At 34.3% G+C, this 16497-nt stretch overlaps 1 protein-coding gene across 4 annotated transcripts; it reads right to left on the reverse strand.

The window, feature by feature from the left end:
- Positions 1-440: 440 nt before the first annotated feature.
- On the reverse strand, positions 441-15242 carry LOC123905605 (peroxisome biogenesis protein 1-like). 4 transcript variants are annotated; one of them, XM_045955274.1, is made up of 16 exons: positions 14623-15242; positions 14441-14540; positions 13174-13662; positions 11866-12597; positions 10986-11077; positions 8770-8843; positions 8435-8654; positions 6886-6979; positions 6576-6730; positions 5704-5931; positions 5178-5378; positions 4772-4897; positions 4634-4695; positions 3969-4086; positions 2408-2692; positions 441-1335 (listed from the first exon to the last, which is right to left on the reverse strand). In XM_045955274.1, the coding sequence occupies exons 1-16, from the start codon at positions 14998-15000 to the stop codon at positions 1297-1299; spliced, it is 3393 nt and encodes a 1130-aa protein (XP_045811230.1). In that variant the 5' UTR covers positions 15001-15242; the 3' UTR covers positions 441-1296. The 4 variants fall into 4 exon arrangements, with proteins under 4 accessions (XP_045811230.1, XP_045811231.1, XP_045811234.1 ...); XM_045955275.1 differs by having other exon boundaries at positions 13174-13647; positions 14623-15135; XM_045955278.1 differs by having other exon boundaries at positions 14445-14540; positions 14623-14637.
- Positions 15243-16497: the final 1255 nt, after the last annotated feature.

A 16497-nucleotide genomic window follows, 5' to 3' on the forward strand; every position in this document is an offset into this window, starting at 1 on the left:
CTTGTCATCTTCATCTTGACCGTGTCATTTCAAGCCAATAATTATGATCAAGAGCAGCAATATTCTTTAATTCAGTTTTCACTCACCTTGGAACAACTAGACAAAAAATAAGAAAATGTTTGTCACTGTGGATATCACATTTGAAAATAAACATTTTTTTTATGATAGTCATCTTTGGCGAGAAAATTTAAAGGTAGACTTGTTTCAAATAGAAAACATAAGTTCTCTAAATAACTTGTCATTGCCTTTATCATAAAATTCTAAGACTTGTACTTTTACACCAACAAAAAACGGTCGTGATTCACTATCTAACCTACTCTTGTTATGAGTAGGGAACTTGATGAATATGAGCCTACATTTTCTCGTGAGGAAAACAATGAAATTCTTGAAAATGACAATAATGGCGAACTAATTCTCCCGTGAAGAAAACAATGAAAATCTTGAAAATGACAATAATGATGAACTAATTCAAATGTCATAAAATGACGAGTCATCTAAAGAGAACATGTTCGAATTAGGAAACAACATTTGGAAAGGAAAAGTTTTTGTGAGAAAGAACCATGAAAAAGACAATGAGTCCACATCTCAACATTGTCATGAATCTGAACTGAGGAATAATCAACCTCCTAAGAAAAGGAATGATAAGTTTATCTCTATTTGTTTCTAAGAGTCGTATTTTGTATGTCCAATTTTATATCATATTCAAATTGGTCTTCATCTTTTTCTACCTTCACCTCTCAATTTGTCTTCATCTTGCAGCTTTTATCATGTCAGGGGAAGGAGGAAATTTTGCCGAAATTAGAACAACAGCAGAAACTTTCTGCAGGAGTCTTCAACAAGAGCTCTCCATCAAATGCTTCTAATCATAAGCTGCTGCATAAACCACATTGCAAAATAACAACACAACCAACGAATAATCAAAGCATAATAACTATGCACATTCTGCATTGAATTACCAAAAGATGATTTTCTCATATCAATATACAAAACTTCTTCTATCATAGTTTTCTCCACAGACCACGAGGATTTTACTGCAGCCATCACCGCCCAATAAGACTTGTAATTTCATGACTGAAAACAAGCTTAAGGTGGAAAACATAACCTAGAAACTCATTCTTTTCTATATTTTATTCCTACATTGCTTGAGAATTCACATTATTACAAGTAATGAATTGAACATGACTACTGTACAAATTTACGATAGTAAGGTAGAAATGAACAAAAAAGGCATCCTCAGGAGAAAAAGAATACCAAAGAGCAGCTACCAATCAACAAATTCACTGTATTACTTGACTGTCACGCTAGAGTTGCCCTCTTGCCTTTTGCATCCCTTGACTGCAGCCATTACAAAAAAAGGCATAGCTAAAACACAGACATAAATTTAATTTTTTCTAGCAAGTGCGGTGGACAACGAAAACCATGAAATATCTCATTACATAATTATTATTTACCCAATTAAATCAGGAAAATAATGCAATTACCCCGTACGATATGTATTTACTTAAAGAAAATATAGGATTAAATCTATGCTTAGTCATCTTAACCGGTTGTGATACATAAAACTCTTTTCTTGGTACATAACTTACTCATGTAGGCTAGTGTTACTGACACCGAACACCACACGAACACATCGACACCGATAATAATTTAAGAAAATGATATAATTTAATGTAATCATAAATGTCGGTGTCATGTCGGTATCGGACACCGACACGTGTCCCGGACACCGGACACGCCTAATTTGAGTATCCGTGCTTCATAGGTTTTGAGAAATTAAAAAAAAAAGAAAAAGAAAAAAGACTCCATGATAAAAACTGAGGTTAACATCAGAAGAAAGCCTCTATCATCTCCTTTTACAATTGAAGTTACATCACCATTTTCAGTAACTGAAGATAATTTGAGATAGATTTTAGTGATTTCAAAATGTATGAGGGTTTTCACAAGTTTAGACATATTTTGAACTTGCATGAAGAATGTTTTTACATGACTATTGAGAAAGCAACAATTATTATGTTGGCTCTTTGAGATATTAACTGAAGGTTTGCTACAGTTGTCTTATTATACGAGCTGATATGTTTTAATTGATGTGCCACAAATCTCATGGTCAATTATCCAGTATCCACCAAGCAACAAGCTCTGACTCATCAGTCATCCCTAAACAGGGTTTGAACTCAATTCTGGCAGAAACTGAATACGTTATAAAATTTGAAACTCAGATGAACTCAATGGTGTAGCATCACCTTATTCAGCTTTTAAGAATTATATGAAAGTAAGTTGAAACTGATTCATGCATTTTCCCCTAGATCCATGAATGTGGGACTGCCTGTCTAAATGTGCTTCTAAACATAAAACCCCAACTTTAATATAAAGACTTAACAGAAAATACAAAGATCGAGGGAAGAGAGACCTGGGCTGCAACGGATCTCTTTGAATCCAGGAACTGGTGATAAATACTGTAGAGTCGTCTTTTCTCTTCCTCTGAAACAGATGGTCTGGTCTTCGATGCAGTGAGCTTTAGAAGAGCATCAGTAATAACTGGTGTTTTCTCTGACCCAGACGTATTGATATTGTCCAGAATATCATGAACTGCTGCAAGTTGTGCATCTGAGAGGAGAGCTTGGAGATCAGCTCCACTGAATCCCTCAGTCATATTAGCTACTGCAGCCAAATCAATATCATTGGCCATTGGTAACTGCATCAAAAGAATTAGTGTATCCACGTAAAAAGGTAAGCACTGACTAATAAAAGATGCACATATCTTTATGGAATTCAATGTTACCAACAATAGTGACATCCAACGACGAACATATAATAAAACCTGAACACTTACAATGTCCTTATCATTCATTTGGAAAAGTTGCTTTTACAATCATTTATACAAAAGCTTTTTGATCGATTAAGAATGGTGCTTTCTTATTTTTTGGTCTTAAAAAGAACGGTCGTCTTTAAACGAAATATGAAATACCAAGTGGCGCTACAGTAGGAATGGTGATCTAGTGATAGTATATTGAGCCTCTGTTTCTCTAACCAACACTTTTCCTACAACATCTTTCTTGCAAGTTACATCTCACCTGTTTCGAGTCTTTTGTTATTCTTTCCCTACTTTTAGTAGATTGTCATACCTCTTTCTCGTTCTTTAGTGCCTAAGGGCTAGTATAAACTGTCAGATGCTCATGTCCGTTTTCTTAGTCTTACTTCACTACTATCTGATTATTTCAATTTTACTCATTTTTACACAACGCTCATGTTTTCTAACACTCATTCTCATCTAGCTTTAATCTTTTGTTGCACATCGCCATCTTACCACCAAGAATCTTATCCTCTGATTCATAGCCTCTCAATTCTCCTAGGTTCCCTATGGCTATCTCCCTATTCCCTTTATCTACTCATTCCAAATATCATCGGCCCTTCCTAGGGTCTCAACCAAAACCCTCCCCTCAACACCTTTCTCTATCAATTCCAAGAATTTGTTGCATTTGATAGATTGTGAGCAAAAGGAGTAATACTTCGGGTAGGGAAACTCTTGAGGTGGAGAATTCTTTCCTCCATTTTCTGTTGAGTAATACACTTCTATAATTTTGATTCTTTCTATAGTGCTTTCATTTCCATTTTAAAGATTCTAATAGACTCTGCCCAAACTTCAGGGATATTACAAATTAGTATAGAAACATTAAAGATATGGTCCTGCTGACACGTTTATTGAAAATAAGATTAGGATCCATGTATTTACTGCATAGAATAGGCTTCTCACGTCATCTTATATTGTGTAAATCAGGATAGAATATTTTGTAATTATTCTATTAATTGCTTTTAAGCCTATATAAACTATAGAGTCTCTGTTGTACAGTTGAGACACATGGCTTCACAGTAATATGTCTCTGATTTCTATCATTTAGCAATGTTTGTTATTGCCATGATTCCATTACAAGATATATGAATTTATAAAACAGTTTTATCCAAAAACATACCTTTCTAGAAAGTACTGTAAGAATTTCCAATCTCTCATGCCAAGATGGAAAGTCGCAAAATAGAAGACGATCTAACCTGCCCGGTCTCAACAAGGCTGCATCCAGTAGATCCGGTCTACTGCTTGACATGAGAAGCAAACATCAAAATTGCCAAAAAATTAATATTTATTTCCCATCTGTTTTCTTTCTGTATCTCAAAAATAGAAAGAACAAAAAAGCATCTAGTCAATCGTAAACTCGTCACAGCCATGACTTTCATTAAATATTGTGCATTAATGATCTGATTTAGCTTAAAACAACGATCAACTATGAGCCTAGGATTGGATATGTGGAATCAATCTAGACCTGAATTTTTCACGTGTCTTTAAAGTAGGCCCTAGCTCCAACATGTTAAGGAAAAACTTCTATCAAATGTATCTTTTTGATGGATTTCTATCAAAAGTAAGTTAACAACAAAGGTTCCTGGTAGAATCACAGAGACAATAAAAAGAGAAACAAAGAGATTATTTGCCAAGACACATAAATAACATGATATAGTTTTGAACATCAACCTTCTTTTCACTGTTTAATCCTTTCGGCTTTTAATCTTTCATTTCTGACAATTCATTTCAACGTTATTCTTTTATTTTTGACAAATTAATGCTTGTTTGGAATTGGAAACTAACCTGGTTGCAGCAAACACAAATACACCAGCTAAAATCTCAACACCGTCTAACTCAGTCAAAAACTGTAAAATTGAATATATTGAGAGGTCAGATTGGATTCAACAAACTGTAAAATCAAAGTGACAAATATATACTGACTTGATTGACAACACGGTCAGTTACTCCAGTATTGTCGTGCCCTCTCTTAGGAGCAATAGAATCAAATTCATCAAAAAAAAGCAGGCATGGTGCTGCAGCAGCTGCTTTAGAAAATATATCCCTAACCTGAAATCAGCATTCAAGTCTCAGACATTCAAAGCAAAATCACTAACATCAAAAAGAAAAATTACTAACTATTGTATATCAAACCAAAAGACAAAGCCAAGGTAATACATTCAAGATGATTCAGTTCACAGGCTGATGGTAAAAAAAAAAGCTAGTTATGAGTCAGATAAGACAAAATAACCTTCATAATATATTTTGTAGAGAATATATATGGACTAAGAAATATATAAATAAATCTGAAAAACAACAATAGCCTAACAAAGTATTATTGGTCTCTTACAGCTTGTTCAGAAGCACCAATGTATTTATTTAACAGTTCTGGCCCTTTCACTGATATGAATCGAAGCGAAGAAGCAGCAGCAGCAGCACCGACTATGTGAGTTTTGCCACAACCAGGAGGACCATATAAAAGGATATTTGACCGCAACCTTAATGGTGCTTGCGCAAAAGTTTTTGGAAACTTTGATGGCAACTCGATCATCTGGAAGTAATTTAATAAGATAAATAAAGCAAAACATACGAGCATAGAGTAAACATGCAAGCAAAAAGCAACAAAAACTAAACTATTGTTCGGCTAAGAACAGGTGTGAATTGATTCTCAGCATGTACCGCACTTGCTATACACACGTCGTGGCAAAGAGTCTTGTTAGATATAAAATCACTCTCGGCTTCCACCAAGCTTAAGCCTTTATAAGTGTTCTTAGTCTTACAAATCTAATATTATAACTTCAAATTCAAAAGAAGAAATTGGAAAACATAAAATAAATTGAGACAACAATGCAATGAAATATTTAAAGAATTTAGACCTCTTTAATAGCATTTCGAATATCAACAAGACCACCGACATCATCCCATCCAGAACGGCCATCATCAGAAACAGATTTTGTGATGTCACGCATTGCAACTGGGAGAAAATCATGCATTGCCTGAGAAAAATCCTCTGGTAGTAAAGCAGGACCCTCGTGCTCATAAATGGCATTAGACGGCAGAAAACGGCGAACAGCAGCATGGACAGTTCTGTCAACTAAAATTTCCTGGAAGTATACAGGCAGGCAGGACATAGTTATGGACAGTTCAGATGTTAATAATATTCAAATGACTAACCAAACATCTACCGAAGAAACTGCTTGTTAATGAATATGCATATAAAGCCACTGAAGTCGTAATTATGTAGGGGGTAGAACATTGCCATCATTTGATGTTTTACAAGTTATAAACAAGTAATTTTACATTCCTTATCTCTAATCTAGAACACTTGTGAACCACATTCGGCAAAAATATTATGCTGAATGCTTCATGAATTATGAACATATACACCAACTCTCCAGCCTGTTTCCACTACCACCAAAAGAACAAGGACAGTATGTAAAGAAAAGAAACCAGCTCCAGTTTAAAAAAGATATATGCCAAGAACTATAACTCATGAACTGTCTTCCTTTTCTTATCTGTATAAATCATTTAAGATAAAATGTAAAATATCTGCAGTTGAAATTTCTATCACATAAAGTGTTCTGCTTTTCTTCTCTCTCTAAACTTCTCTTCACATAATGCTCATAAAAAAAGGAACCACATGGTAGTATTAATACATATTAACCAAGCTGAAAATAGTAATTTTTAGATCAGTAAATCCTAATGAATCACAACTGCCTAAACAATAAATCTAAAAGAAGTGGAATACCAGATCATAGCCATCATAACCATCACATTTTACTGCCACATCAAGCAGGATGTCATCATTGCATTGCAAGTGTCGCCTTTGTATTACATGCTTCAACATAGCTTTGCGCTCAGAAGCTGCAGGAGCAGGCAGTTTAATGTGAAAGTCAAACCGTCCTGATAACAATAGAATCAAAAAATTAGTTGCCAAAACATGAGAAATTAAATGCATATGAAAAGGAAAAAAAAAAAGATAATAATAGTAAATAATAAATATTCTTTCTAAATTTTATTATAACATTGCAACGATTTTACATGCGGAAGTAGCAAACCTGAAGAGCTCAAAGATTGTGGTATACTCTCTAGGGACTGTATGGTAGCTATGAAAGCTATTGGACCAAATCCACATGACTTTCGCCTCTTCTCCTGTACAATTTTCGGCAATAAATTCATAATGGGTGAGAAAAATATACATAATGATTGAGCATCAAAATGAAGATCCAGTATATTTAACCTTTGAAAATTTCTTAGTATGAAACCCAATTTTAGTTAGCGATTATACAGCATTATTATTTCTATATAAAAGTAAAGATTTTTGTAAACCTGAAAATTCAACACCTATAACACACGGCTAATGCCGTTTCAAATCATGGATAATAACTTACCGATTCTGGTTAATGGGTACACCAAGATTGGATAACTCATTAATCATCCCTTGAGCTTCCTTAAATACGATTGTGAACGTCATCAACCAAGATTGGGTAACTCATTAACCATCCACTTAGCTTTGCTAATTGCTAATGGACAACTTGGTTAACAATGTATAAAATTGCGACTGATCACTGATGGAGCTCACTTGATGGTTGATGAATTACCCAATCTGGGTGTACCCATTAACCATGACTATGAACGTCTTTAACCAGATGTCAAATTTTTCAGATGTACAAATATCATTTCTGTTTCATTATTAGGAATACTTAGGTCATATAACTAGCCGATGTAGGATCTTGCAGATTTATTATGTACTTCCATCAATAAATGAGTACTTGATTGTTATGTTCATTTCCTCCCTACTCTTTCTTGTCAAGATCTATATTTATCACTTTTTTCTCCTCCTTTTCTGTCAGCATTTCTAATTTACATTCCATATCTATCATACTAAACTATTGTTAACCTCGGAGACTTGTATAAACAGTCTTCCTCTTCTGATTGATAAATTCGACCATAAAAAACACAAAGCAATCTGAAACTAGCCTACTGATGACTTTAAAGGCTGGATATCAACCACAAGCCCAACACTTCACAAAGCCAAAATTCTGTAACAGGAAATAAGTATATGATATTACTTTAATTTAAATAATAGTTTATTTTATGTCATTTTACTATTTTAGCCTTTATGGTATTGTATTTAAGAAGCCTTTGTGCTTCATTTGAAAACCAATCAATATTCAACAAATATATCTTCTTCCCTCAAACTCTCTCATTCATATTATGCAAAATGACATAAAATAAACTATTATTTATTATTTAAAGGGTCATGCTAACCGGTGCCCCCGGGGCACTGGTTAAGGAAACCAAAAAAGGAAATTTTAAAATTAAAAATAACATTGTTTATACTTTTGAGGCGTTGACTGCACAAACTTCGATATGATATTACTATATTTGGTTCCTTAAACAGTGCCCGGGGGCACTGTTTAGCATTTTCCTTATTTAAATTAAACTAATATCATGTACCAAAAAAAAAAATTAAACTAATATCATATACTTATTTCCTGTTACAAATTCCCATCAATATTTAACATGCATTTGTTACAAGGAGCAATAGCATGAACAACATTTAAGAGAATCAGCAGCACATAACACCAAAGTTATACTTCTTACCCCATATTCATCCATGATGTCAACTAGAAAATCTGTGAGTCCAGCAACAGGCATTGATGGCTGAGAACCTTCGGAATCAGGGGTAGAAATTATACTATCAAGATTATCAAAGATGACTACAGAAGGTGCATGGTTTATAGCTTCAGTTATATGGTTTGCAAGTTCTTGACGAATAACTGGGACCTTCTCCAAAGCAAGTTTTGAGCAGGAAACAAAAACTCTGCATAGTATTGAACGATGAAATATTCATAATCTGAACAGAATTTTTTTTTTTATGCATGGAAGATTAGGAAACAAATAAGAATGGCGTTATCAGTTAGAATTAATATTAATACATGTGCGCTAAGATGTCTTCATGCTTCTCAAGGGATATTGCCACATTCGTTGCGAGTATAGTTTTCCCAGAGCCCTGGAAAAAATTATTCAAATGTCAAATTACTGACAATTCGCTAATATCAGATCAGAAACCTGAAGGTAAATAAGAATGCATCACTAAGCATACTGTTGAGTCTTAGTATGAAGAGCTAAATCCCAAGCCCAAAAACTAGCACATCAGCCAATTTTGTTTTCTGATGTGACGAGGATTGTGAAGCAACGCCAAAATAAATTTGTTTACCAATTTGGGAGCTTTGTGTTGGGATTGCTTTCCTCAAAAGTTGTCAAAGGTAAAATTAGAAAGAGAAAAATTCTTGAAACACATTTTCCGGTTTAATTGTTAATCAAGGAATTAAGTAGTTACTCACTCAGCACTATTTCAGCATTGTTACCCATAGTCACTTGCTTCACAATTCATTTCGGTACGTGATACGAATTCAGGTACGCAGTACGCTACCCTAAAAAAAATTAGGCACCGGGGGGGGGGGGGGGGGTTATATATAGTGTACGCTGTTTGGGTTCGTGGTACGTTTTATTATATCGGTACGCTATTAATGAAGAAAAAAAAAGTATTTATTAAAAAGGGTCATGCTAACTAGTTCCCTGAGGGCACTAGTTAAGAAAACAAAAAAGGTAAATTTTGCATTGAAAACATCATGTTTTGCATCTTAAGAATATTGATTACACAAGTTCTCAGACAACTTTACCATATTTGGTTTCGTTAACCAGTGCCCCGGGGGCACTAGTTAGCATTTTCCTATTAAAAATAACAATATATGAGCAGAAATATTAATTAGTATTACAGTAATGTAATCCACAGTAACAAAAGGAAATCCACATTCTAACAAAAGTCCACGATAAAAAATATATCAATATCTCATAAAAAAATTTAAAAAAAAATAGATACTAACGTGGTAAAGGCTTGTTTTTCCTCAAAAAAGAAAAAGTATCAGGCTTGTACGTAATGATGATGCTTGTCTAATATCGAGAGATTGCCCTAGAATATTAGTCCCACATCCATAGTTGTATAAAAATTGAGAGGTAGCTTCACTATAATTAAGTGGATAGGATGTTGTTGCAATGTACAACAAAGCAAAGTGCTTCCACGCGTTTGTGGTTAAGTGGTCTCTCATTTTATTAATGAGATGAATGCTTCCAAATGTGAGTATAGTAGTAAAATATTACCAGAGATAAACCAGAAATGGTTTTGTCAATGCTATGCTGGGTACACCGGTTCCTACGAAATTTTTCATGAATTCTTCTGGACCAATTAGCAAAAGAACCGTGAACCAATTCGTGCGAACAAATTCGCGGTTCTCTAGGGTATTAAGTGAATTACCAATTGAAAAATACTACTGTCGCTATATGAAACACACTTTAGAAAAATGCACAATTATTAAAAAAAAAAATTACATTAAGTTTCTCCACAATGTACATGTCATTCTCTTTCCAAAAATTTACTTGAATTATTAAGAGAGATAGATAAATGGTTGGTCTTTCAATTCTCTCCATTTATTTTTTCAGGTGTGCTACTGCAGAATTCTCTTGATTTAATTAGGAATATTTTGGTGAAAAAATGGTTAATGTATCTTGTGATTTGAAAAGGGACTAATAAAACGGACAACAAGGTTTTTCAAGAGTCTTGCATATAGGGACGGAATTAGTATTTTTACCAAAAAATTCAACAATAACAGGTTACAGATGATACAAGCTGACCATGATTCATAACTGATATGCTTGTATTTCCTTTTACTTGTTTCTTTGCTTTGCTTATGTCGTAGACTATTTTACAAGAAACCCTTATTTTCCAACCAGTTTCATGGTCAGCTTCTAACAGCCTTTCTTTATCCAGTTATAAAAAAAATATTCTATGTTAGTATTTTCAAATAATGTTTGCATAACCTTCACCCACCTCCCCAACTTGGCACCCAATATTTGTCAGCAAGCCACTTGCAAAAAATAAAATAAAATGAAATATGAAGTAACAAGCAACACAAAAATGACAGTAAGAAATACTGTATAATGAGCATCGAAGAGTAATTCAGTAAACAAATGATTGGAAAGACTTCAATGTATAAATATTTAACCATCCAGCAATTCGAACTTCTAGTCTGCTAATAACCCTGTTCATTATACATTGAACTTAATATCATAATAAAGCTTAAGTGGTACTCACCGGAGGTCCATATATTACAACATGTCCAGGAAGTGGCATGTTGCATGATCCAAACCACAAACCACATGCTGAAGATAACAATATCAACATCCCTACAGCCAGCAAAAAAGGCAAGTTAAATTAAATATCATTAGAGGGCATCCCAGTGCTCAAGGGCTGCAACTGTTGCGGGATAAAATATTTGAATGAGTTGAATTCAAATTGATGTGCAGCAGCATCAATGAAGAAAATTCTAACAATTCTGTGAATTGATCATTAATACTAACAACCTAAAACCGCTCAAACAAACATAGGGAATTTTAAGTAACAAAGAAGTTAACTAGACAAAACGGGTAGCACGGATCAACTTCTTTCCTAAATATAATAATATGCATCTCAACTTCAACAGGTGAGAAGACATTACTTGTATTCACACGACCCACATCATTAATGTTAAAAAATTTAGAAAATATGAAAATCAGGAAGTGTAGAACTCGCAATACACCTATATCATGGTACAATCCTCGTATAATAAATAGAAACCAATACATTGCTTTATTTACCACAGGTTCATTGTTTATACACATACTCTAGCAGTGACTAATCTCCGTTGGGGAACTTGTTGGGCACACAAGACGGGTTCTCCCCTTCCAACTGACTTTTCTCCATACACGAGTAGAGTAGGGGATCGAACCCGTGAACACGTGCTTGAGGGGACCAACACCCTTACCACTTGCTTAAAATGACACTTAATATGAAATCTTTTCATTTACTAAAGTGACTATTAATATATACAATGGAGGGAATATGATTAAATTTTATTTTGAAAATAAAAATATCGCGGAAACAAACCAACTGAAAAATAATGGATACTAATACTTCACCGGGAAAAAAAACATACTATTGATAACATCAGAAGCAGTTTTCTCCATCCAGCCAAGTAAAGGTACATTTGAACGAATGTGGTCTGCAGAGGCACTCTCGTCCAAAGAATGAATAGAAACAGGACCACCCAATTTCATTCTTTCAAAAAACTTCAGATCCTCAACGTTGATGCTATTGAGTCTGCCACCAAGTGAAACTTCATATGCATTAAGTTTTCCATGATGCAGATCTTCTTCACCAAAGATCAATAAAAATAACATTTCAGCTGCTTTGCCACTGTTTCCGGAAGAAGTCAGCTGATGCTTCTCATCACTCCCAAACTTGTAACAGCTTAATTCAAAATGGAGCAAGGTTTTACTACTGATAACCAATGAATTAAATTCCATCCCCAGAATGGAAGTAATTGCCTCAAGCTGTGCAATATACCATAGCCGTACAAGACTTTGTAATCCCTTTTGATTTTGAGATTGGTTTGCAACCTCTTCCTCTTCTCTGTAACTGGATTCATCAGAAAGAGCCGCAACAAGTTCACTGTGCATTGACCAATTTATGGTATCCAAAAAGGCACCTGAAGTGGCTTTCCCATGCAATTTTTCATCAGTGTGATTCCTGTGGCTGTGAAAATCATCTAGACCATCTTTCTCAACAGCATTCTCCTGCCTTACCACCAGTTTGAATCGACAAGGACAAAGAGAAATGGAAGGGATGGTTTTTTCCAAAATAATATCACATGCCTTCAAATAAACCCCTGCGCAATAACAAAAACAATATTCTCTTTGAAAATCAGATATTGAAATTGAAAGGATAGTCAGATTATCCATCTGAAATATAATTTAGAAAGCAAAAGAAAACATCAAAGTTTGACGTGTTGTTCGCCAATCAATATAAAGATCATAATTCATAACTGGGAGGCTATAGAAGCAAAGCAAGCTTCTTCTTTTTTTAATTTAACACGCAAAGGAAATATAGCATAACTTCAAACATAAAAATCCACCAGAAACAAGAGCAAACTTCCATAAAGCCTTACACTTTTCTCCCAATGCCATGAAAACTACAAAATATAAGTTAAAGTACAAGTGCAAATAGCTTATTCCCTGATTGCCATGCTTGACAGCATGATGCAGTGCTGAAATACAAGAATTAAGAACTGCTAGTTTCCTAACTAAAAACACAGATAAAACAAAAACCAACTTCAAATACATTTAATAACAATTTGCTGGGCTCAATATCCTGCACATTTAATTTTATGAGCATGCATGTAATTGCTTCTAATATATTGTGGTTTACGTTTAAATAAGATGGATATTAAGACAACTTAACATACATGAATGCAGGGTAGCTCTCAAATAAAGGCGAAGAGACTTAGCTAGCATTACATGTCCTTTAGCTACAGATTCTGAAATCAACAGATGAACAACTGCTTGTCGATGTTCCTTCTTGTCAGTATTTCCATTCTCAACTTCATTAACAGCTGAACCACCTTTGGCTTTCATAATATTGGATTTGGTTCTGGAATTATTAACATTCTCGTTCGATACTCTTGGTACTATGGAAACCAACTGAAGCGTGTTAAATGAGAAGCGCTTGGCTGTTTCTGGATGAACAACAGCAACCGAAGTAAGGCCTACATTAAGCTCAACACCTTTGATATGAGTACTGGTACGAAATAAATCATTCGGTTCTTGTAAACGGAGCAGCGTCTTTGCAGTATGGTCTCTACTATTAGAACCTACATGTGAATCTCCTGCTGAATCTGAATTCCTTTTGCGCGTCTTTGGAGCAACCTCAACTTCAGTTCCTGGCATGAGTTGTACTGACAAAGTTTCACATGTTAGACAGGTCTCGCACTATGGATATGATAAACAATAATTGACTTAATTCAAAATATACTTGTTTACACCAGGCTTGTAAAAATCCACTGAGGAAAACAATAAAAATGACTAAACATAATACTACCTCACCAACAACATGTGATATCTTCCTACTTGAAAATATTTTAAGTGTTACAAAATCGTGTTTTATAGTACTACCGAATATAAAAATACCTGAGAGAAAAATTTGAGTCAAAAGTAAGTATGCATTTTCCTAATGAAATATAAAGTGCAAATGCATTTAATCAAGTCATTAGATATTAAATTTCAAACAACTTAGATAACGTTTCATAGCAAGAAAATTAATCCACTCACACAAAATGATGTGTCAGTAAAATAATATTATCCAAAATGCTTGTTTTAAACAGCCTAAGTGAACTAGTTCAATATAAAAGAACATGAGTTATTATATGTAAAAGGGCCAGCAATTATTTTTGCACATTTTACGAAACCCTGTTCGGATCGGCTTATTTGAGCTTACTTATCTACTTACATAAACACTTGTGACATTGTTTGAAAGAACTTATGGAAACAGCATATGACATACTTATTTTCATTAGTTATCCAAAATAGCTTATGAAAATAGTGGCATTTTCTTATATAAATAGCTTATACCTAAACACTGATATGTAAGTTCTTATACTAAAAGCGCTTGATTAAGTTGTTTATCCAACCAAGTCTACTAAATATGTAAAAGGCAATAGGCATAATAATTCTTACCCACCGCATTCTTGGGAAAAACAGAAGCAACATGAAATGTGATGACAGTGTGACCATTCAACCGTAAAGGAAACCTCATCCCTTCATGAACAATCCGAACCTGCAACAAAAAATCACCATTTCACTATCCCTAATTGATCTTTTTTCTTCCTGAAAATAGAATTCAAAACAAAATAGCAAACCTGATTGAGAATTTGATTCTCAGCTTGTTCAGAATTAAGTTCCAAAATTTCCCAATCATCTTCAGTGTCTGGCTCTATAGAAACGGAAGAAGCATGAGGAACATTGGAAGCAACTTTAACTTGAACTGGAGAATGAATCGGTAAAGAAACGCATTCAGCAAATTGTTGAGAAACTTGTATGGTTGAAGAGGATGAAGAAGTGGCGCCGGACCAAGCGACGAACCAGGAGTGAGGAGGGTGAGTGGGAGAACGAAGGTGAAGAGCGAGAATTGGAGGAAGAGAGGATGAAGCTGTTGATTGAAGAGTTTGGATTAGAGGTAAGGGAAGGGATACGAAACAGTTGTCTATGCTTCCCACCGCCTCAACCGAAAACTCCATCTTCGATTTTGATTGTGAATTCGGTTCAGTCGATTCAACATACACACGACTGTGGAAGTGGCAATTGCTACACTGCTTTATGGTCTGTTTGGTAGGGGTGAAGTTGAGAAGAGAGAAATTGGAGAGAGGGAATTTGAAGAGAGATGGTATTTCTCCTCTTGGTATGGAGAGAAATTGCAAAGAGAGACCAAAAATTTGAGTTTTCTCTCCATTTATTTTCTATTTGGAGATAAATTAGTTATACATATTAAAGATTAGTGGAACCCATTAAAAGTGGGTCTCACTAATTTGTGAGCCCACTAATTTTCATGGGTTTGATTTTTCTCCATTTGTTATTCCTCCATTTATTCTTTATTTGGAGAGAGATAGGCACATTAAAAATTAGTGGACCCATTAAAAGTGGGTCTCACTAATTTGTGAGCCCACTAATCTTCATGGGTTTGGTTTTCCTCTATTTGTTATCCCTCCATTTATTATCTATTTGGAGAGAGATAGGCACATTAAAAATTAGTGGACCCATTAAAAGTGGGTTCCACTAATTTGTTGACCCTACTAATCTTCACTTGTATCTATCTCTTTCCAAATCGAGAATAAATCAAGGGATAACAAATAGAGGAAACTCAAACTCATCTTGCGGATCCAGGTACTTTTTCATTTCTTTGTTGCCTTGGGAAGAAAGAGCATAGAGATGGACTCAACTTTTCATTTTCCATTTCTGCCCTTTTTGGTTCAACCATTAAACCTTCCTACGTTGCAAATTTGCTTCGGGGATTAATTGGAGGAAGCATACGAAGTGCACCATATTGCAACATTGAAACTATGAAGCAAAATTAATTTCTATAATATCGATCAATTTTTATTTCTTTCTTCTTCTTTTGTGAAGACAATGAAGCTTAATTTAAAATCATTTTCAATTTTATTCCTTTAGATGGTGGTTGGATAATTTTTAAATTTTTTACTGGTAGTAATTGTTAAAGATTTACGCTCTATCGTGAAAAATAAAAACTATTTGTCATATCTATTATTAATATATTAAAATCGATTTGTCCCTAAATATATGCTCATTTTCAATTCACTAGACACATTTATTATTATTTTTCCAAACATAACCTTATTTTGCATTGAAATACAAAAAGTTAACTACAAGTTTACAACATATTTTCACAAAGGACAACTCAATAATTGTAATATCCAAAAAGTACACATTTATTAAATTATTACAATATCAATTTTTCTTAATATACTTGAAAAATTTCAATGAGGACTTATATTAAAGAACGGGGCGAGTAAATCTTAATTCCAGCACCGTTTTCAACTTTGATCCAAAAACCACAGGTCCATGTCATTTAAAGGTATATTTCAAATCAATTCACTCATGTAAAGTGTAAACCAAGGCTAAAGAATCTACTCCAACTGTCTTGATCAATACAGTATTATTATTCAATTAGAAGGTCCTCTTCGGCAGGACGGTTATCTTTGCTATACATAGGTAAATCT

The sequence above is a fragment of the Trifolium pratense genome, linkage group LG2, assembly GCF_020283565.1.
Source record: "Trifolium pratense cultivar HEN17-A07 linkage group LG2, ARS_RC_1.1, whole genome shotgun sequence".
In the NCBI taxonomy this organism is placed as follows: domain Eukaryota; kingdom Viridiplantae; phylum Streptophyta; class Magnoliopsida; order Fabales; family Fabaceae; genus Trifolium; species Trifolium pratense.